At 34.7% G+C, this 24,837-nt stretch overlaps 1 protein-coding gene across 1 annotated transcript in view; it reads left to right on the top strand.

The window, feature by feature from the left end:
- LOC149130322 (adhesion G protein-coupled receptor G4-like) overlaps positions 1 to 22,231 on the top strand; it is a 38,331-nt gene extending 16,100 nt beyond the window's left edge. Inside the window, exons 6-15 of the mRNA XM_089345714.1 lie at positions 3,441 to 3,598; positions 4,011 to 4,125; positions 8,567 to 8,736; positions 9,607 to 9,838; positions 10,552 to 10,723; positions 12,617 to 12,769; positions 14,238 to 14,366; positions 15,477 to 15,626; positions 15,879 to 16,000; positions 22,096 to 22,231. Coding sequence (XP_089201840.1) covers positions 3,441 to 3,598; positions 4,011 to 4,125; positions 8,567 to 8,736; positions 9,607 to 9,838; positions 10,552 to 10,723; positions 12,617 to 12,769; positions 14,238 to 14,366; positions 15,477 to 15,626; positions 15,879 to 16,000; positions 22,096 to 22,231 — 1,537 coding nt within the window. The remainder of the gene's footprint in view (positions 1 to 3,440; positions 3,599 to 4,010; positions 4,126 to 8,566; positions 8,737 to 9,606; positions 9,839 to 10,551; positions 10,724 to 12,616; positions 12,770 to 14,237; positions 14,367 to 15,476; positions 15,627 to 15,878; positions 16,001 to 22,095) is intronic.
- The last annotated feature ends 2,606 nt before the right edge of the window (positions 22,232 to 24,837 follow it).

Genomic DNA, 24,837 nt, shown 5'->3' with positions numbered 1-24,837 from the left:
CCGAACACTTCCAAAGAAGATTTGTGTCTAAGCCTCCGCAGAGAAGGAGATGCTCATATTCTTATGGGAACATCAAGAAGTAGTGATGATGGAGTTTTTGACAAAGGGCAGCAGAAATAGGGAGGCATATTATGCTTCACTGCTGCAGAAATTGTGGGACGCCATCAAAGCAGAGACGAGTGGCATGCTGACAAAAGTGGTCCACCCCTTCCAGGACATCACTGTTGTTCACAATGCGTGTGTTGCGCAGCGGAAAGCACATTCTTCCTGCTATTAAATCCTTCTTAATCCCCCTTACTCTTCGGATTTCGCACCATCTGACTTCCACCTCTCACCAAACACGAAGTCTTTTTTTTTTGGGAAGGGAAAACTCTTTTTGGATGAACTCATTTCCGAGTTAAACTTGGCTCCAGACGCACCCTACCGCTTCTAGAGACGAGATCTTCACAGCGATTGGAGACTTGTGATACCATTGGTGGTGGCTATGTAGAGAAGGACTAATATTTGTGCCACGTTCCGTTTATCCCAGTCCTTGGGAAGTGTGTAAGGAGAAATCTTTAATGAACACTCCTTGTACATATGTGAACATATACGTTGATGCATATGTCGTTATCGTTGTCATCATCATAATTATCATCATCATCGTCATCATAATCACAGACATCAACATAATTATCAATTTAAGCCTGTTCTCTACTCTGGCATGGGCAGGACGGTTTGAAAAAAAATCCATAGCACGGAGGTTTACTTCATATTCCGATGTCTGTTTTGGCATGGTTTCTACGGCTTTACAGAGTGTGCTTTACACAGTGTACGAGAAATATATCTTGTGTGTCGATCATGAAGGAGACCACCTTGAAAGTTGAAAGACTCAAGGGGCTAAATAGAATTGAGATATATTACATTATTTGAGCTTATAAGCCACACACGCATACACACAAATACGCACGCACGCATGCATACACACACACGCCCACACGCACTAATACACACGCATACACACGCCCCCACACGTGAATAAGTTACATGTTTTGGACTCTGCTTTTCTAAATAGATTAGGTTATAAAAAGTAGAGTCCAAAGTGAGCACCTCCCGTCTTGGTAAAACCGAGCATGTTAGGCAAGTTTATCATATATACATACAGAGATAGATAGAGGAACTGAAGCGTACATATATGTGTGTATTGCTGGGGGATGGAGAGAAAGAGAGAGAGAAAGCGAGAGGAATATCTAAATCACAATTTGGCATTTTCGCTTTATAAAATACTATGTGTCGTCACTGTAAGTTTACCCCAAAATAAATTTAGTCACGGGCCAACGCCATTCACCAACGTCATTCACCAAGGCAAGAAACTGACTGGTAAACAATACCCAGTAATGTGTGAATAAATCATGAACTCAGCCCATCTTGTTTATTACTGGTCAATTTTATATGATATCACTATGACACCATGAAGACTTCAAAATTCTATTTCCTATAAAAATCATATAAAACACTTCGAATATTATTTTAGCAAGTTTCAAGTCAATTTCTGTCGTGCCTAACTTCCCTTGATAAGTGCTTATTTTGTTTACATTTTCTCTCTCCGTTAACCTCTTATGTTGAGTAACTTTTTCTTTACATACCTTTCTTTATGTCATTTTTAAAATCATAATCTGCTTTTTCGCATATTCTTTTATGCTCAACGACATTCCTTTGTCTTCTGTTCTCGATAATTACCTAACCTTTTCTTTATTTTTCTTCCGCTTATTTTCCACTTTGTAAACCCTCCTCAGAAATTGTCTCTGTTTTTGATTTTCGTCTCACCGACTACACACTTTTCCTCTATTACCTCCATCATAGTCAATAATCAACACTCTATTAGGTTGTAATGGAAAATATGTCGATTTTCATCCCGAAGAGATCTCTTACTTTATAAGTTCAAAATGCAATAATTAATTGTAAAATGAATGAAAGCTGATATTGAAACGATTACAGTTATGTAAATAAATCAATTTTGCTGTTTTCAAACTTACCATTTTCTTTATTTTATACTACTGAAATTATATGTATGTGTGTGTGTGTGTGTGTGTGCGTGCATATGTATGTATGTATGTATGTATGTATGTATGTATGTCCCTAAAGCCAGGAATTTTCTAGTATCCCCTCGTAAAAACACACATCCATACATCACAAGGCAGACAAGAGTTTTGCAAAATGTCGATTCATTCGATTAAATATTCGTCAAGGCGGTGCCCCAGCATGGCCGCAGTCAAATGACCGAAACAAGTCAAAGATAAAAGATAAATTATAGTTTGATTTGTTGGGATACTTTCCGCTGCAAACATCAAAGGGATCTCGAGTTCATTACTACATTTGGGTGTGAGTGTATATAATATTTACGTATGTAGAATGTGTGTAATAACAATAATGTATTATATATGAAGTATTGTATCCCACTAGCGTTAAGTGACTGAGCAATTAACCTTCCGAGATAATTATAAACTGTGTATAAACTAGAAGAAATGGATCAAACTACCTCATTTGATAAGATTGTGTGGTTGGTGCTCTATTGTGCAATTCGCAATACTGTCTCCTGGATTTGAAAATAAGTTCGACCCCCGCCTGTTATTCATATCCTCTAAACATATAATATGTTTGTATTTCCCCGCAAAATAGTTTATCATCAGGAACAAGTTTCAGTCTGGCGAAATACATCTTCATTGACATTAATCTATGCTTCAGAAATTGTGTGTATTTAGAATGGCTCACTAGCTGTTAATCTCTATAGGCCAGTAATATATAGGGCATATGCAGGAAAGCATAGACACACGCACACACACACATACACACACACAATTACGCATGCACTCTGTCACACACACGCAATTACGCACACACACAAACATATGCATTTATTACGTATATGAATATAGCAGAGATACGATTTCTATTATATTCGGCGTTTAATCCAATGAATCGCCTCTCATCTACAATTTATACGAAGCAGCTTATGAATTTAATCTATAAGGATTCTCGTAATCCTCGCTCGAATTTTTGCCAGCCAGGATCGTTTGCATGGAGAACTGACTGAAGTATTCTTTATTCCCTCGGTTCTGTCACTATGAGTATGAGTGCGGATGTGGGTATGTGTGGATGGATTGACAGATTGACGGATGGATGGACGAATGGATGGACGGAGGATGGATGGATGGTTGGATGGATGGATAGCAGTCATACTAAGGCAACGGAAATTAAGTCTTTATACATTGATATCCATCATCGGTAGATGAAGGTTTGTTTGTCAATTGGTGTTATATAATGATGGAATTTAGATTTTTTTTATTAAGACAAGATCATTTCCATTAAAACTAGTTAGATTCCCATGTAACTAAAAAATCTGGTGATGGTTGTTGAAACTAATTATATTAAAAAAAATTCTTTTTAAAATCCTATTTCAGCTACGAGAAGAATAGAGAAGTATTTTCTATAACTTGCACAGTACTATATATAATTACTAAAGACCAAATTTTTAAACAAGTTTTCAAAACTTTTAAAACATCACAGACTTTGCGTGATTTGGGAGTTCAAGAACGGAACATGGAGTTATTTGATGACAGTAAGTAATGTGTTTCGTGTCATTTTATCAACAATGATAAATGCAATGTAGCCCTCCAAAAATACGGGTACTTGATTATGCAACTGTTTCTTTGCATAATGAGATCTAGTTGTGTTTCGTCGGGTGGTATGCGAGTGTTCTCTCCGTTAGTTTAAAATCGTTAACTTCAAAGCCATCTCTTCCGTCTGTCGTGGTTTGAATATCTAAGTAGTTGATTTTCTCATGGCATGTGCTTTGGTGAACTGCTCTGAATGGTCGTAAGATTTGAATAGAATTGACATTTCATTTTGTTGTATAGCTGATTGGTTTCATACATGTTTATCCAGTATATGCATGCATTTTTCCAGTATATAAAGCGCAGCTATGAATTTTGTAAAACTTATTTCATAGACATGTATTATTTGTTTTTAAGTGCTTTGTGGTGAAAACACTACAGCAACTAGCAATGGCACTTTTCTTTGGCCAATGAAAAAAATAGGAAATAATGTGACGGTCCCATGTCATGCAAATGTAGCGACAAGATACTGGTTCGTTTCTATTGTTTTATTTCCTCTCACATTCTGAAGTTTCAATGTCATCTTATTGGAAGAGAATGATTCATGGCATAATAAATAAAAGCCCCAGAGTGATTAATATGATACAATTGACGTGTTGAAATCATTCAATTCTGCTATTTTACATTTTGTACAGGATACCACATAGTTTTGCTGATGTTAGATGAAGGTTTAAAGCCTCTGTTGTTACGATTCCTGTAATGCCTGAATGTTACACAATATATGCAGGGAAGAAAAGACATAATTAAACTCAGCCAACAGTATTTAACATCATTTCTATTGATTTCGGGGTAATATTATTTTATACGATTTTTTGATTTACTGTAGAGCGTAAGTTTTGTTACTGTATAATTGGTAAGCGGAGAAAGCAGTGAGGTGACTCGTCATGGAGATTCTCCTTTTATTTCTACTACAAAATTCCACATGTTATGCATGTAAACTGTTACTTTCAGAAACTGGCTGAAAAGTTCATAGGGTGACCAAGTTACTCTCATGGAATGTGATCAAATATGTGTGTGTGTGGGGGGGGGGGGGGGTATTTTATCAACAGAGTCCCCCTTGCAGTCTATACATGTCTTGTTCCAATTTTTGATTCCTGCTGGGGAAGAAGTTTTCATCTTGTTGGTGAAAGAATTCAATAGCAGATATGATGTCCTCATCATCGCAATACCGTTTCTCAGCCAAGTATTTATCATGTTGGGGAAGCAGATGATAGTTGAAAAGGGGCCACATCAGAAGAATAGCGAGGCTGATGGACCAGTTCAAAGTCATAGTCAAGCACAGTACCATTGAAACGAAGGCCTTGTGTGCTGGAGCAATGTCCTCATGAAACAAGATCTCTTTCGTTAAGTTTCCTGGTCTTTTCATCATTATAGGCTTTTGGTGACTGCCTCAGTAATTTGGCATAGTATTCTCGAATGACAGTGTAGCCATTTTGAGTATAATCAATAACAGAATGCCTTTTGCATCCCCTAAAACTGAAGTTGTCACTTTCCCGGCACCGGCAAATGAAACGACCTTAGCCTTGTTTGAGCAGGTGAGGAGAGTTGTTTCCAATGCATGGATTATTTCTTTGTCTCCAGATCATAGTGTTGAAGTCACGACACATCCTGACTGCAGAACGTTTCAAGGAAAGCAATTTCATATATATAAGATACAGTTAAGTTGAAACATGTGAAACGGAGAAATGCAACATTGATGACAAAACATTTGTGGAGTAAATGAAAGGATAACTTAGACATGGGTATGAACTCAACAGCACGGCATAAGAGAAATCTACATGAAAGAAATGACGTGACGAAGTGGGACAGGCAAGGAGGCGCTTGAAAACAACACTGTCATGTGATATTCCGGTTTCGATTCAATAGTCGTGGCTCAACCGTGCAGTCTTTCGCGTAAACATTGTGTGATCATTGTGAAGACAACTCAGCTCTCAAACAAAAACAATTCTTCATGCAGCGTCGCGGTACGCAAGGTCACATTAAAGACACGATCTCTAACTAATGTACTTTTGATATTTCGGTTTGTAATCAATATCTGAAGAATATTTGTATGGGCTTCGTCTATACTTATAAGGAAGACTTTGATACGGAAGCTAAATAGCTGAATAGTAGCTCAGGATATTTTAGCATATCTTTCATAATAAACATAGTACTTACCAAACGGTTTTTATTCAAACAAATTACTACCTATGGTACTGGGAAGAGGCTATTATTGCTACCACGTAGACAACGCAGTTTGAAGTCTTCACCGGTTCATACATTTAATACAGTCTACTTATATCATTTCAGTAGCTGCCTCTTCCAATTTGAATAGAAGCGGTGCAAGCAGCCGTACGTACACCAGGAAAGATAATTTTCTGCCCCCAGGGATCCCATTATTTATTATGTCAAAACTTTGAAAAACCTAAAAGCCATCTCTGGAACATAAGTAACAAATGTTCCCAGTTTGGATAATCAGTTGCAAACTTCAGAAGTTATGCGGTTCAACACTGGCGCGCGCACACACACTCATACATCTTTGGTTATATATATATATATATACATATATATATATATATATATATATATATATATATATATATATATATATATATATATATATATATATATATATATATATAATATCATATAATATAATATAATATAATATACTGAGAGAAAGTGAGAGAGCGAGAGTGAGAGAGAGTGAGAATGACAGAGAGTAAGAAAGAGAGAAATTAACATAAGTACGTCATCAGGAGTAATGTCCCTTGAACCAAAGTAGCAACCAGGTTATGCGATCGTTCGTATATTTACCCAGGAATGCCAATTTTGTTTGCCCTTGGAGCCCCATCACTCATTTTGTGAAAATGTTGAGTCTAAAATTATTTCTGGAGCATAAGATACGTGCTCAGCTTGGAGAAATCAGTTGAGAACATCAGAAGTTTTGCGGGTTTACGCGCACACACGCACTCACACACACACACACACACACACACACACACACACACACACACACACACACACACACACACACACACACACACACAAACACACACATACTCAGTTTTATATATCTCATATAATGTCAGATTTTCCCGAGATGTCATCATCCGGTTCGCTCTTAATCAGGTGTCAGAAGACGTGGCATCCACCGAGAAGAAACACTTGTCATGCCGATTTATATTCTGCAGAATTTCCTCTGTCACGGGATATATTCTAATAGTATTGGCTATTTCATTTATAGTCACTCGACTGTCATCCACCACCATATGGTGAACACGACCAATATTTTCCTCGGTGGTGGTAGCGGTCGGACGTCCAGACCTTGCGTCATCTTCTCCTAAATTCAGCAGGCCATTTTACGCTATCGATAAATACGTAGGTTTATCCCCTAATGTAGTAACCATGTCAGCATAAATGTATTGGCGACTAAACACATTTTTGTCGGTCTTTGATAACCTCAAGATGCCAAATATTGTCCATTTGCAAGAGAAGTCACTAGTAATTACATTTCAAGTATTCCTTGAACAGTCAGGTATCGGTTTACCTGGAAATAATGCATTTATTAATACGCAGATTTGGAATTAATCAATGCAAGATTTCACAGATCTAGCATCGCTCCATCACAGTCAGCCTATTAACATTTCAACCCAACCAGGAAGTCTTAAGACAAAGGCACCAAGTGGAATTAGTCAAATCTATGCCTGTATAAGAAAAAATAGGTTAACTGCTGCTGCTGACTACGACGAAGATGATGATGATGATGATGATGATGGTGGTGGTGGTGGTGGTGATGATGATGATGACGATGATGGTGGTGGTGGTGGTGGTGGTGGTGGTGATGATGATGATGACGATGATGGTGGTGGTGGTGGTGGTGGTGGTGGTGATGATGATGATGATGATGGTGGTGGTGGTGGTGGTGGTGATGATGATGATGATGATGGTGGTGGTGGTGGTGGTGATGATGATGAGGAGGAGGAGGAGGATGATGATGATGACGACGACGACGACGATGGTGATGATGATGATGATGATGATGATGATGATGGTAGTGGTGGTGGTGATGATGATGATGATGATGAGGATGAGGATGATCAGGATGAGGATGATGACGACGACGACGACGATGGTGATGATGATGATGATGATGATGATGATGATGATGATGATGATGATGATGATGATGATGATGATGATGGTGGTGGTGGTGGTGGTGATGATGATGATGATGAGGAGGAGGATGATGATGATGACGACGACGACGACGATGGTGATGATGATGATGATGATGATGATGATGATGATGGTGGTGGTGGTGGTGATGATGATGATGATGAGGAGGATGAGGATGATCAGGATGAGGATGATGACGACGACGACGACGATGGTGATGATGATGATGATGATGATGATGATGATGATGATGATGATGATGATGATGATGGTGGTGGTGGTGGTGGTGATGATGTTGATGATGATGATGATGATGATGATGATGATGATAATGATGATGATGAGGATAAGGATGGTGATGATGACAATGATGATGATGATGATGATGATAATGATGGTGATAACGACGAAATATAAATAAGTGATTTCCCCACTCACCTTGTGCCTTAAACACGCCGCCAGCCATGCCATTCCAACCTGTCTTCTACTGAATAGCCATAACAATAAATAAAAGCAGATGCATAAAAGCAATGTTCCTCAAATTCTCAACTAGTAAAACAATATTTTAGATTGGTTTTGAGGAGATCGATGTGAAGTAGATGATAGATTAATGGCAAAACATATCACTGTATTTATCCTTCTTGCACTAGGTTATAAGTTCAAATCTCGATCCGGTCAATGTTTATCACACGTTCTTATAATTGTGATGACATAAAAGTGCATAAACACGTCTGGTGACGTTTTATATTTTTCAGTTCTTCCGGAGAGGCGATACATTCCGAAATGCCAACAGGTCAATATGTGAAATCACCAAAATGTTCAATATTCACTGGCATCTGGCAGGAACCAGAAATGTCTCAGTGTTACGATACAGAGGGGATCACTCAACTACTAGAAAACATCACAAGTGAAGATATCAATGAAGGTGAGCGTTTCGAAATACACTTACTGTAGTGTTAGTAGTAATAGGAGTCGGAGAGATACACGTGTTTCCTCCATTACGACCACCATATATATATATATATATATATATATATATATATATATATATATATATATATATATATGAAGAAAGATTTGTGTTTATTTGTATATCGTTAAAACTAGTTTTTTCGCCAGTTCTGTATAGAATGGCTCAGTAGAAAAAGAAGCAGAGAACGATAGAAATGTTACTGGTACGAAGCTCAAATTCTATTGGTGGTTATAGAATAAATAAATCTTCAATGACGTAATCCATATCGATGAATGCGAGCAAGTTATCACTCTCAGCCGTTGCTGTAGTACTACAATTAAAAAGATTTTCATAGGCATTCAGGACTGTGATGACCGCAATTTCTCTGAGGCAATGAAGAAAACTGACCAATATGGAGCGTTAGATCAGCGGCCCGTTTTCTTTTAGGTTCAATTTGTAATTGAACAATAATTTTGTTCAAATTGGCAGCTGCTTATGATGGACGCTGTATGACAGATCATTGACTGTCGGCAACATTATTTATAAACACCTACAAACAAGGGTACGGCTTATTCAAGTATAAAGGAGCTCATAGTGTTGTGTAACGCCCCACTACCCACTACTTAATTCTACAAAATAGAAGACCCTAAGAATGTACAGCAATGAGTATATACAACTGGTGAAATGAACACATTAAGCAATCTCAGTACAGTAAGAATCTGGAGTGGTTAGTCTACTTCCATTGATTCATTAATAATTGTGTGGCGTTTAATTTGCATCTAATATTTCATCTGAAAGTGACTGTAAATTCTCTTGAGTTTTATTTTAAATTTTCCATTGCAGAAAATGTTGGGGAGATTTCAACAATAGTCCGCGATATTTCCAAGAAATCAGCGTATTTCAAAGCAAAAGATGTTGATTTGGCTGTAGACATTCATGAGAAAATGGTGCCATTAATATCGAATGTGTCCGCCAATATAACAGTGAACAATATACTTGTTAGTATCGACGATATGATAAACACACCGGAAGAGGTTTTGATTGAAGCTGAACAATCAGAGGGAACTGGGAGCAGGTAAAATTCATATCACATTTGTTGCAAGTAGTAGTAGTAGTAGTAGTAGTAGTAGTAGTAGTAGTAGTAGTAGTAGTAGTAGTAGTAGTAGTAGTAGTAGAGAAGAAGAAGAAGAAGAAGAAGAAGAAGAAGAAGAAGGAGCAACATCAGCATAAAAAGATTTGTTAATATAATTACTGTAATTACACCTGTATATAATTACGAATTTGAAATAAATACACTGTCAATTGCAGTGGCTGTGTGATAAGTAGCTTGCTTCCTAACCACGTGGTCCCGGGTTCAGTCCCACTGACTGGTACCTTGGGCAAGTGTCTTCTACTATAGCCTCGGGCCGAGCAAAGCCTTGTGAATGAATTCGGTAGACGGAAACTGTAAGAAACCCGTCGTATATATATATATATATATATATATATATATATATATATATATATATATATATATATATACATATGTGTGTATCTGTGTATGTCTGTTTGTTTGTGTGCACGTGTTTGTCCCCCTACCATTGCTTGACAATCGATGTTCGTGAGTTTACATCACTTAGCAGTTCGGAAAAAGAGATCGATAGGATAATTACTAGGTTTACAAAGAATAAGTCTTGGGGCCGATTTGTTCGGCTGAAGGCGGTGCTCCAGCATGGCCGCAGTCAAATAACTGAAACAAATAAAAGAGTAACAGAATAATTGAGATTTATTTTCTTGATTTTCTCACAGAATGCTGGACATTATAGAAGCTATCATAGAAAAGATTCCACTGGAAGAGCAGCAACTCACAGTTTTATATTCTAATTATGGTATAGGTGCTATGAAAGTGGAGAAGGACACTTTCAATGGTGCTGTCTATGGTATTTCATTTGGAAATAAAGAAGATGAAGCAAAGACAATGGTACAGTACTTTCTTATGATTACTTTCTTACTAACTATTTGTTCTAAACACCCAAATTGATAAAAGACATTACAATGAAATATGATATCTTTATTATCATATAAAATAACTATGGTATAAAGCTTGATGCAGTTTACAATCCAAATACATAAGACAGTATATATGCGGCACAGATTAGCAATAAAGCTAAAATAATATTCGTTTCAACTTTAGGTCCAAAGCTCGAACTTTTGGGGCAGTTGTCTAGTTGACTGCACCAACGCCAATTCTCTGTAGAATCTGAAATTAGAGTGTAAAAACGGACGAAATGCTGCTACGTATTCTGTCCGGCGTGCTAATTGTCAGCCCACTTTAAGCCTAACATAATAATAGAAGCTTTTATACATACAACTGACCTTCACTATCTTTCTGATCATTTGATTCATCTGAAAAATATAGCATTACTTCGCCCTATCTCATGCCCCTGGGAACCCGAGAACAATAGATTGAGACAGAAAACGGAAAACTGCTGCATGCATCAATAATTAGTTGACCAACGTAGAAACTCCAATTTTTACCTCTGTATGGGATAATGGTATTGGGTGATAATGGTTCCTTTAGCTGTTCTGTTAATTGTAATGGTAAAGCAGTGTAGTAATCGGGGAAGAAGTAGAAGTTACAGTATCTCAAAGGATATAATGTTATAAAGAATTATATCGAAATATTGGATTGAAAACCCCCGTTTGGATAGGAAAGGCCCAAGGTTGCCTGTTACAGGAGAATACTGAACACCCCCACGTGACTGGAGATGGACTAATCGATAGCTATTGATAGGAACAGTCAGCACATCGGACAAAATGCGTAGCAGCATTTCGTCCGTCTTTACACTCTAAGTTCAGATTCTTCAGAGAAATGGCATTGGTGCAGTCAACTAGACAAACTTCGAGCTTTGTGTCTAAAGTAGAAACGATATTATTATTTTAGCTTTATTGCTAATCTGTAGCCTTAAAATTTTGAATTGTATCGTTCACAATTGAAATTCTACCGTCGCGGATTATCATCCTTTGTTGAAGGTCCTCCCTAGAGAAGTTGCCTGTTGTTGCCGATTGTTTGAATTGTTATATTGTTCGCTTTTGTTTTCTTTTTGCTCCTCTAGTAGGGGGCAAAAAATTACTGCAAACAACGAAGTACATGCGCGTGTCGGCAGCTACGCTGCAGTAGAGGGCAGGGAGAATATTGTCGAAACAGTAAAATAGACGGAAGTCAGAGAAGTGACTAAAGACTCGGAGGCAGCAAGGAGCAGCAGAAATTTGTTAAAAAAAGAAGGTACAAAATTGAAGCTGATGCCACCAGAGGAGGTGACAGGGAATATTTCTTCATCATTGATTTTATTCATCCTCCATTCGTTCGTTTTGTGTTTTTGTCCCCACTCTGGTGTTCTGTCTGTCCTTGTGCTGTCCTCTCTGTGTCGTGGCCAGTGTGCCAAATAAAAGAGATAGTAGTCGATGGTGTTAGTCCGATCATATTGGTTACCATGTTTGTGCGACGTGTGTTGGTTTAACAGTCGGTAGTTGAACAGTGAGTGCTGAGTATCGTAACTACTGCGCATTGCCTTCTGTGTTCAGATATACTTCTGCGATAGTTTATTTTTAGAAAACCACAACCAACTATTTATTTGTGTAATACCAATTTACACCAGACGTTATACCCACGTCATAACATTGTCCATAAAACATTTTCTATCCAACAGACCTTTCAACCCAATATTTATGTGCTCCGAGAAACATTATTCCAAAACAGAATGATTTGATATACGAAGGTCTATGAGACTTTATAACTTCAGCATCATTCAAATGTAGTGGTATTATTTTATTAATCAATTTCATTTCTTTTTCTTTCATTTTCTTCCATTAGATATATAACAACCCACAGTCAGACTCACAAGTCAAGGATTGGTTTGATTTCATTGCATTACCAAAGAGTTTATTAACATTTCTGAGAACCGAAGAACGGTCTAAAGTTTCAAGGATTTCGTTTTTATCCATTAAGGATGATAAGCTATATAGGGTATGGAACCAAAACGGAATTTTGCCTTTCTCCAGCAGACCAAATGCTTGTATTCGTTGTTGCCTTTTTCATATTCATACTCATAAAACACAACTACAAATGGCTATGTATATGTACATATGTATATATGCATGAATGTGCGTGTGTGTATACAGTTTAGGATGTATCTACAAACTAAAAACAACCGTTGTTTTGAGTTTAGTCTCGGCAAAACCTCTCTTAAGAGACTCGTTCAGAAACGACAAAATAGAATTGTAATACATCATTGTTTTGCTCTGATTTAGTCAAAACAGACATTCTGAGTAAACTCAAAATCATTTTTTAATATGCAAATCAGCAAATATTACACTTGTTGATTAATGCAGAACACACGCACGCACACACACATATATGTATATGCATACATATATATAAATATGCATACATATATATAAATATATATGTATACATATAAACACACACGTACAATCTCACACATATGTATATACGTACACACACACACACACACACACGCACACACACACACACACACACACACACACACACACACACACACACACACACACACATATATATATATATATATATATATATACAATTTGAATATTCTTACCTCTGAGGAAAGAGGTAGCTTATGGAATACTGACTGGTATTTGTTTTCCGTAACCGAGTCGAGGATCTTCTGCTACTTGCTATAGATCTTAACAACGGTGTTCAAAACGGCGACGTTTCAGCTACACTTTCATCTTTGGGAAGAGGTGGCAGTTCGCAGGTGCTGAATCTGGCGAACTGGGCGAGTGTAGGAGCCATGCCATGTTGGTTTTAGCAAGTAACTTAGAAGGGAGGAGAGCTCGGTGACAGGGTGCACTGTCGTTATGAAGAATTCAATTCTTCGCGCTCTACAAATCCAGTCACTTTCACCGAAAGTCCTCTTCCAAACACTTCAAAACGTCGAAGTAGAACTTTCGATTGACGGTCAGGCCCTGGGGGATGAAGTTTCGATACACAGTGCCACATTTCCAGGGGGTTAACGCTCGTGGAAGGTCTTTCTGAGCTCTCATCGTCTTACAGGGAGTTTCTCCTGATTTTAAAGCGCACATGGCACTCGAAACACTGCATATGACCCGTTGCCTCGTCCCCGTGAACTTGCCAAATTAAGCTCAATGTCTCTGTAAAAGACGTCGCAAGTTTAATGCACGTTAGTTCTTTGTTTCTGTCCATGACAAAATCGCAAACTAAGGCAAATGCGTAATCACAAAAACACAAATGTCACAACTAGCGGAAAAAACATAGCAATGTCACTCAGCACCGTAAATCATGAAGGTCGTAACTCGCCCTCACTGCGCACGCAACCGTGTGCTGCCATCTGTTGGTGCACTACACAACGAGTCCTAGAATGTTTTGATACCATCACATATTAAACACTTCTCTTGAATACATTAGTTTATTTAATGACTTCTATTTTCAGGTAAAACAAAATTCCAGTACCAAAGTAAATACTACAATTATCAGTAATATCATTGCTGCAACTATTCCTAACACTCAAATAATGGACCTTGATGAACCAGTTACCATATCGGTCAACTTAAAAGAACAGGTAACAGCTATGTGTTCATTATGACCTTTGTTGTTAATATTTCATTTCAAAGCCATATCTCATTCCTCTCGAAAGAAACACGGTGCTAGTAGCAGCGGTAGCAACTGCAGCAGCAACCGCAGCAGTAGCAGTAGCATCAGCTGCAGCAGCAGAAGTAGTAGTAGTAGTAGTAGTAGTAGTAGTAGTAGTAGTAGTAGTAGTAGTAGTTGTAGTAGTAGTAGCAGCAGCAGCAGTAGTAGTAGTAGTAGTAGTAGTAGTAGTAGTAGTAGTAGTAGTAGTAGTAGTGACTGTGTACTTTTTCTTCTAGCTGTAACTCTGTTGAGCGTTATAACTTGTATGATTATAATGTAAACGTTGTGTGACGATGGAAGTATTCCTTATTCCGAGATATGCTTCAAGTCGCTTGTGTTCTATTTTCTGATCACCACCATAATACTTTTATATATCTCCGTTTTAACTTCATTGGTTGTGTCGGTGTAAAGGTGGTGAGCTGGCAGAATCGTTAGCACGCCGGGCGAAATGCTTAGCGGTATTTCGTCTGTCTTTATGTTCTGGGTTCAAATTCCGCCGAGAACGACTTTGCCTTTCATCTCTTCGGATCGATAAATTAAGTACCAGTTGCGTACTGAGGTCGATCTAATCGACTGCCCACACTCCCCCCAAATGTCGGGCCTTGTGCCAAGAGTAGAAATGATTGTGTCGGTGTATTTTAAATGTGAATTATTTTGAAGTTTCAATTACTGACCGGTGCTGTGGTTTATCTTCATTCCCTCCCTGACCCAGTAAACCTATCATGAAACACATCTCAACCATTAATATCTCATCAACTTATATATCATTAAATATCTCTACAACTACACCATTCAATGTATTCTTCCATTTTTATGGCGATGGGTGCAACTTATGAGAATATGCATACATTTATAAACGAGACGAAATGGTCAATTAAACTATGCCACAACCAGTAATGTTGGATTCAAATCGCCAATAGCGGTCAAATGATGTTGGCCATTATCTACTTTGTTTTGTCAATAAAATTAGCAAAAATCCATTACATATATTTTAATTACAAATTAATTTGTATAAATTACCAAAATTTAATTGTTTCAGAATCCCGCCAATCCACAGTGTGTTTATTGGGATGAATCTCCTGGACAGGTTCCCCATTGGTCAACAAAAGGCTGTAATACATCCGTGTATGTACCTGGAGAGAAAATGATTTTTTCCTGTAACCATCTGACAAGTTTTGCCATATTAATGGTTAGTAAGATTATGACAACTTGCTAATTATCTCTAATTTGGCTGCTTACGTCTATGCATTAATAATTTCAACACCCACTCATCTAACATGCATTGTAAGATGGTCCGCTGATATATTGTCTCTAATGCAATTTACTGTAGTCCTTAACTTCTACATCAACATCTTATACACTCATAATTTATATAATTATTGACCGACACAGAAACGAATGGGAAGAGGAGTTAATACGTTGTTGTTTGCTTCTGTTTCAGGAAATCTACGCGATACCCGTAAAAGGAAACATTAGCCGCCTCTTATACATAACATCTTACATTGGCTACGGAATAGCATTAGCCTGTCTAATACTCACAATAATATTTTATCTTTGTTCCAAGTAAGAACTTCAGTTTCTATTTTCTTTCATAACCTGTTTAAATACAGCAGGGCAATATCCATTGGTTTGTAGAATTCTTACAGATTGGTCAGATCTATGTGGTTGATGTCTGCGGGTAACGCCATGGATGAGGAGAAAATTCCAAAATCCTGTCACGCTTATGAGTGAATGAAGAAATATTTCAGGGCAAATTTGTGACCAGAGAGTAAGGATGATAAAAGACAAAGAGAGAAGGGACAGGAAGCGCTATCTCGTGCTTGAGTAGAGTCAGTTTATAGTTTGTTTATTCAGAAAAGTATTAAATAATATAGTAGTTATTAGGCCGTCATGTATGAAATTTGTAGTAAGGTATATGGCAAAATTTGACAGCTGCTCATTTTGCGCCATGATTATATTTTGACTATCTTTATGTTTTGTTAGTAAGCGGACACATCTATTTCTTTATTCTAACTCATTTTGCGCTTTATAAACTATTTATAAATAGGTCTTTGCTACGTTTGTTTAGAGGTGGATAAGTCGGAAATTCGTACAGTTTTGAAATGCGAGTTCTTTCTTGGAAATACAGCAGAACAGACAGCTCGGAATATTAATGGAGTATTTCATTCTAATGTTATTACACAGCAGACAATATCAAATTGGTTTGCAGCATCAAATTGGTTTGCAAAATCTCGTTCTGGTAACTTTGATCTCACAAAGTTACCAGAACTATCTGAGGTCAAAGTCGACCAGAAACAAAGGTAGATAATGACGAATTGAAAGCCACCGTCGAGTCAGATCCATCTCAGAGTGCCGTGCCCTTGAATTATCATTGTTGTTTGGTGTTACCAAATTTTACAAACCGCCTTATGCAAGTTCCTTCATTGAGGCACTCTTCTCCATCAGCTAAGTGAATATTTCCAGTCACTTCAGCTGCAGAGTTCCCTTTTTAAAACTCATGCTCCTCAAACACTTCCATGTTTGAAGAGCTCTAATTAGTGAGACCGCAATTAGATTATGCAACATGTAATGTCTGTGTAAATTAGCTTCCAGGAAGACACACTATATGCAAATTCGTCAGGCATATATTCTCTAACCTTTACTAGTAGATGGTTTATAAGCTGCGTCTCGCTTCAGAGTTAATAAGGATACTCAGCCGCAGATGAAACCCCAAAATGGAATTGTAATTAATCCAGCTAGTCTTTGTACATTGTACATAACGACTAGATATTTACAATTATCTAATGAATATAGTGTTGTTTGAAAAACAGATAATGTACATAAGGTTATTGTACGTATCGTTGATGTTAATTCAGCAACAACGAATATTACATATATGCATTTGTGAGCAACATTATATTCTACGTTTAACGTATCGTCACATGTTCCTTAACTACATGGAATTACTTTTATAACCAATGAAACTTACCCTATGAGTGCAAGAGGTAATATACAATGTTTTATATCTCATTCAGGTCATTATACACATATTTTGCACTAGATCCACACACAAACTATGTATATATATATATATATATATATATATATATATATATATATATATATATATATATATATATATATATATATATAAAATATATATATATATATATATATATATATATATATATATATATATATATATATATACATAAATATATATATATATATATATATATATATATATATATATATATATATATATATATATATATATATATATATATATGTATATTTAATTATATGTATTTCTTCTATCTTAATGAATAAAAATTCTTCGGATAGAATAAATGGGTTAATAGAAACCAATGTAGCAAAGACCACAAAATAAATGTGGTGTTGTTACTGTTTTTAAGGCAAGAACTCCTTCAAATTTTGGGTATTTGAGTATATTTAAAAATTTAAGGAATGGAGAAAACGCATGTTATAATTGCATACTTTATTCCTACATATGTTTCAAAGGATTACAACCTATGTGGTCGATAGGGATCTGTGATATTAAAATTGTAACCTTCTCTTCAGGGAATGCATGGGAATCATCTTAAACGTAAGAGATTATGACCGAGTATGAAAATAATAGACGGATAAGGTTATGACTTGATTCATTTGAAAAAAAAACGGTAGAGAATTGGACGCTGCCGGATAGTGGGTTGGACAACACATACATATAAATGTATAAACATACAGGCATACATAATTACATATACACATACACACACATATATACATATGTACACACATATACATATATATATATATGTATATATATATATATATATATATATATATATATATATATATATATATATATATATACACATATATACACACAAACGCCCACATTTACACATGTGCACACACGTACCCACGCATATACAAATATACACATATGTGTGCATGTCCCCATACACACATATATACATATATATATATATATATATATATATATATATATATATATATATATATATATATATATATATATATATATATATATATATATATATATACATGTATAAATATAAATAGAAATAGATACATACACATACACATACATATGCATCTACGCCTATAACCAAATAAACAGGTACGCATATACATATACATACATGTATACAAACACATATGTAAACACACGCATGCACATACATACATACATACAAATAGATATATGTAAGAAAAAGAACTCAAATGTGTTCATATATACATATATACATATACATATATATATATATATATATATATATACACCCATACATACATATACATATACATATATATACACAAACACACATACACGCATACATACATATATACACACACATACATACAGATATATGTACACACATACATAACCTAATAACGCATACATATGGATTTATACAAATACATGCACAATTATATATACATACATATACATAGATATGTATACATATACACACATATATACACTTACAAACATACGTACACACACCTACACAAGTATATATATATATATACATACATACACACACAGACACACTCACACACACATATCTATATATATATAAATATACATATATATATATATATATATATATATATATATATATATATATATACACACACAGACACATACATATATATATATATATATATACATATACATACATACATATACATACACATGTGGACATACACACTCACATAAACTTGTATACACAATCATATACACACATGTATATTTACACACACACACACATATACATCTAAATATAGACATATATTTTTTTATATAAAAAATACATCTACACAAATACGCTCCCATACTTATTCACAAGTACACTCATATATGAATATATAAATAAACGTATGTATAATTAAATACGTCTGTACACAAAAATGTCCATACATCCAAAAAATCATACGTAAATGCATATTGATATATTTTTTAAAAATAATATTAATAAGAGTAAAAACAAGGGTAAAAGTAAAAATATAAATGATAATGCGTATATGTACACAAAAAAATCAATAGAAACACCTCTAGTTTATACAAAACCCTGAATATGTATACACAGACACACACATACACATTTTCTCTCACAAATACACGCGTATATCTAAACACCCATACCGGTGTATTCATACGTACATAAATTTTGTATGTTTTGGTTGTTACAAGAGTTTATCAAGATTTAAAATATGCTCTAATTTAGGTTAATAAATTACGAAAGTTTAGATAAATAATTTGAATCGTAAATAATTTTAATCTTCTAACCTTTGAGGGAAATAAAAATATGTTTTATTAGAACTATTTGAAGAATTTACTTATTACGGGTAAATATGATAGCGTTTTATAAAATGTATGTTTTTGCCAGTGTTTACATCTGTAAGAATGTTCTATGAAAGTATTTACCGGATTATTCTTTGAAAATAAAATAAAGAGGAGTTCTGTAACACAAAGATGGCAACATTTTCCACCCTTTTCATATGGCTTAGAAATAGAAAGAATAAGCCAGTCTAGTTTAAATTTAATGTTATTATCTTTAAGATCCCAAATTAGTTTGCTAAGGCTCGTGGTATTACGTTTGCTTCTATCTCTAAAGGATGAAAAATGATTAGAAATTCTAGTGGATAATGGTGTAGAGGAGGATCCTACATAAAAGTGAGTATTTTTGGGAGTACTAACTTGGCATTGGTAGATAGTGTTTCTGAGTTTCGCATTTTCACTTAAAAAGCTAATTCTTTTGCTATTGACTTCTGAAATAATGATTTTGTTGTTGTGACTATTACTATTATGTGTCGTGTTATTATTATTGTTCCCTATATTATTATTATTAGTGTTATTATTGTTATTTTGGTAAGGGTTAATAATGTTTGGTTCAATGTTATTACTGTTTGAACTCTCTAGTGGATGCAAAAGCCTCATATTGTGTGCAGATATTATCTGTGAAATGTTCTTCATGTTAGAGAAACCGATTCTAACCTTGTGTGTGTTTATGACTTTGGAGTAATGAGAATGTTTAGGAAAGTTCTTATTTATAGCGTTTTGGAACTGGGATACCAAGTTTGATTTTACACTTTTACTAAAAGGAAGAATTACCCAGACATATTTATTAGGTTCTGGTTTAGAATGTTTTCCGGTATTGTTTATAAATAGTCTTAGTTTATCATTATCGTTGAGACAAGGTTTTATTTGACGGTTATTTCCCTTATTTCGTGAAAGAATGTTAAGCTTGTTGCTATCGTTAGGTAATTTATGATTGAGGTTATCTTCGTATTTATTGTTATTATTTAAATTAAAGACTGTATCATTAATACTATTGCTATTAAAATTATTATTTTTATTAGTACTCATATCGGTTTCATAATTAGAATCTATATAATTAACCTTTTCTCTGTAACCTGATTATAATAAAGCTAAATTGTAAAATTCAGCCTCCTTATTGAAGATGCATTCATTCGTAGAAAGATTGGATAGTCTAAGTGAAATATTTTTGACCAAATTTCTCGTTACAGAATTTGGATGATTGCTGGATTTACTGATATATTTTAGGTTAGTGGAGGGTTTGTGATACGGGAAGAATGTTTTAGTGTGTAGATCTAAAGTGACGTCCAAGAAGTTAGCTATAGATGTTTCATCTTCAAATACTATACCAAAGCCCATTCTACTAAAAAACGTCATAACCTTATCCATCTATTGTTTTCATACTCGGTCATAATGTCTTACGTTTAAGATGATTCCCATGCATTCCCTGAAGACAAGGTTACAATTTTAATATCACAGATCCCTATCGATCACATAGGTTGTAATCCTTTGAAACACATGTAGGAATAAAGTATGCAATTATAACATGCGTTTTCTCCATTCCTTAAATTTATATATATATATATATATATATATATATATATATAAAATATATAGTTTTAGGGAAAATAACCAATTTTCAAGAACTCATCGATGAAAATCCACTATCACATATAGAAAAATTAATAATTAAAAGCACAATAAATGAGTATAATATAAAGTAAAGTAAATATCATAAGATAAATATAATATAATATAATATAATATATTTTATTTATTATATTTATTATTATTATATTTATCTTATGATATTTACTTTACTTTATATTATACTCATTTATTGTGCTTTTAATTATTAATTTTTCTATATGTGATAGTGGATTTTCATCGATGAGTTCTTGAAAATTGGTTATTTTCCCTAAAACTATATATTTTATATATACTTTATCTATAAGGCTCAATTTAATTTTAATTTTTTATAAATTGATTTTAATTGAGTTTTTTACCTGTAATTTTGGATTTTGTCCCTAATATTATTATTATTATTATTATTATTATATATATATATATATATATATATATATATATATATATATATATATATATATATATGTGTATGTATATATATATATACATACATATATATATATATATATATATATATATATATATATATATATATATATATATATATATATAAAACATCATTTCTATTCAAATAATCATCACCTATTCACATAGTTGTCGTTAGCATTTATGTACTGAAATTATTTTTTCAGCTAGACTTCATTGAATGAATTATATTTTATTCCTTTTCCTATTATTTCAGAAATCTAAGGAAATTAATGGCTTCAAAGATTTTAATAAACTTGTGCATTTCTTTGGCTATCACTAATATTATCTTTCTTGTTGGGATGCAGCCATATGCCTCAGAAATAACTGCTTGTAAGGTAGGTGAGTTTTAGCCAGTACAAAGTTTTACTGTACATATTTTTAGCCAATACAAATATTTATATGGAACACTACGGACGATCATAAATAGATTTTATCCAGTAACAGCTCAGGCTGCAGCACTATTCAAATGCTTCCAACGTCATTAACCCTTTGTGGGCTGGAAGGGATGGAATTACACAAAAAGCCATTTGGCTTCTCTTTCATTTTTGCGTATTTCCGCACTATCCATAAAGTAATATTTATTTAATCTGTATATATGTGTGGGTGCATAGTTTTATAAACTATACATATAGCACTAAATATAAAATAAAGCAAAAATAATAAAAGGAAAATGTATATCGATTCATAGGCGTACAAATACGAAAGAAATTTGACTCAGAGTTCATCAGAATATCTGAAAAAGAACAAAGAATTAATTTCAGAGAAGGCCAATGGTGTCCAGTTGGACTCCAATGACAATATTGTATGCTATAACATCCATATGACCGCCAATTTTTAATTCAAAATGTATACGTGCATACATAAACTATCAACAATAAAAGTCATGAGATATAAAAATCATTTAAAGAAAAAATATGCAAATGTTATATATTTTTAAAAATTTACTGGGGTCGCAAGGCACCCCACCGGTCCACGAAAGGTTAAATACTTCATTTAATGTTGGCGTTATTCGTCCTTGCATTCTTTCATTTCATCAATGCTTTATTTTCAGATGATGACAAACACATTTTATAGTCAGAAATACCAAATAATGAGAAATCAATTTTTAGTTCGTAAAACTATATTTTGTATAACATTTTCCATAATTCCTGTCACCTTTATATTAAACATCCAGTTCACTTCATTTGTCTATGTTAGCTTTCTGTTCAACATTATTTGAATTTTATTGCATCTGTTTGAGCCCTTACTATCTAATAGAGCAAAAGCTATTGTAACAGTGTTTGCTGCATGTTTTGGTACAAGCCCTGCAATTTTTAGGGAGAAGGGGTTAGTCGTAGCCATCGACCTCAATACTTGGTTAGTACTTGAATTTGCAAGGCAAAATTGACTCATCACTCCAGGGTCCGGTTTTGCCTTTCACCTTTCCGGTGTTGCTAGAGTAACTGACGAAGATATCGACTAATTTTCACTCTCAAAATCTCCAGCCTTGTGCTTAAACTGGAAAGAATTATTATTTATTATTATCATTATTGTTATAAGGGCTGTGGGATGGCAGAAGCGTTAGCAGACCGGGCGAAATACATAGCTGCATCTTCCCTCCCACTACGTTCTCAGTTCAAACTCCGGCAAGCTCGATTTTGCTTTTTTCATTCTTCCGAGATCGATAAATTAAGTACCAGCTGAGTACTTGGTCGATGTAAGAGACTTAACCCCTCCCCTCAAATGTCAGGCCTTGTGCCTATAACAAAAATGATTCTTCTTCTTCTTCTTCTTCTTCTTCTTCTTCTTCTTCTTCTTCTTCTTCTTCTTCTTCTTCTTCTTCTTCTTATTATTATTATTATTATTATTACTATTATTATTATTATTATTATTATTATTAGCAGCAGCAGCAGCAGCAGCAGAGATGTCCGACGTTGCTCGAGATTAAAATGGAATAGTTTGTTATAGTTTTTAATGTTTCAGTCATGTCATTGCGGCCAAGCTGAAGCACCGTCTTCAGTCGAACAAATCGACACAAGGATTTATTCTTTGTAAGCCTAGTACTTCTTCTATCGGTGTCTTAGGAGTACCTTTAAGTTACGGGGACGTAAACAGAGCAACATCGGTTGTCAAGCGATGCTGGGCTTACCAACACAGTCACACAAATACAGACACACGCGCACACAAACATACACATATATACAACGGTCTTCTTTCACTTTCCGTGTACGAAATCCACTCACAAGGCTTTGGTCGGCCTGTATACATATATATATATATATATATATATATATATATATATATATATATATATATATTTATATATATATATATGTGTGTGTGTGTGTGTGTGTGTGTATACAGGTATATATATATATATATATATATATATATATATATATATATATATACATACTTATATACTGGGGCTAAGCCATTTCTTACGCCGCTTCATATTGATGCACAGGCACCATTTTTCGTCGCCAGACGTGTGTGTGTGTGTGTGTGTGTGTGTGTGTGTGTGTGTGCGTGTGTGTCTGTGTGTGTCTATGAATATCTCTATGTGTAAATACGAATGTGACAACATTGTCGCTATGCAGTTGCGCCCTATTCGGGGATTTGTATAGGTTTCAATGCCAAAGTTTGGCACAAATCCTTGTAGGGTCATCCAGCCGTATTCTGCCGAACATCTTTTCCGGTGTGTATGAGTGTATATATATATATATATATATATATATATATATATATATATATATATATAGTAAATTGATGAATATTTCAGAAATTGCTGATTAATGTGTTGGGTGCAGCTGATGCGCTTAATAATGTCTTATATACACAAAGCAAAATATATAGATTCTGGAATATATACATTTTACTTATGCTTTCCATGCAAGATAAGCCTGTCTGTTATGCATCCACCGTGTGTATTTTTATAGTGAGTAAATTGTGATTTCGAGCGATATATATATATATA

The sequence above is a fragment of the Octopus bimaculoides genome, chromosome 29, assembly GCF_046866305.1.
Source record: "Octopus bimaculoides isolate indiv1 chromosome 29, ASM4686630v1, whole genome shotgun sequence".
NCBI lineage: Eukaryota > Metazoa > Mollusca > Cephalopoda > Octopoda > Octopodidae > Octopus > Octopus bimaculoides.
Note: the sequence above shows the minus strand (reverse complement) of the source record. Positions and strands in the feature narration are given on the sequence as shown.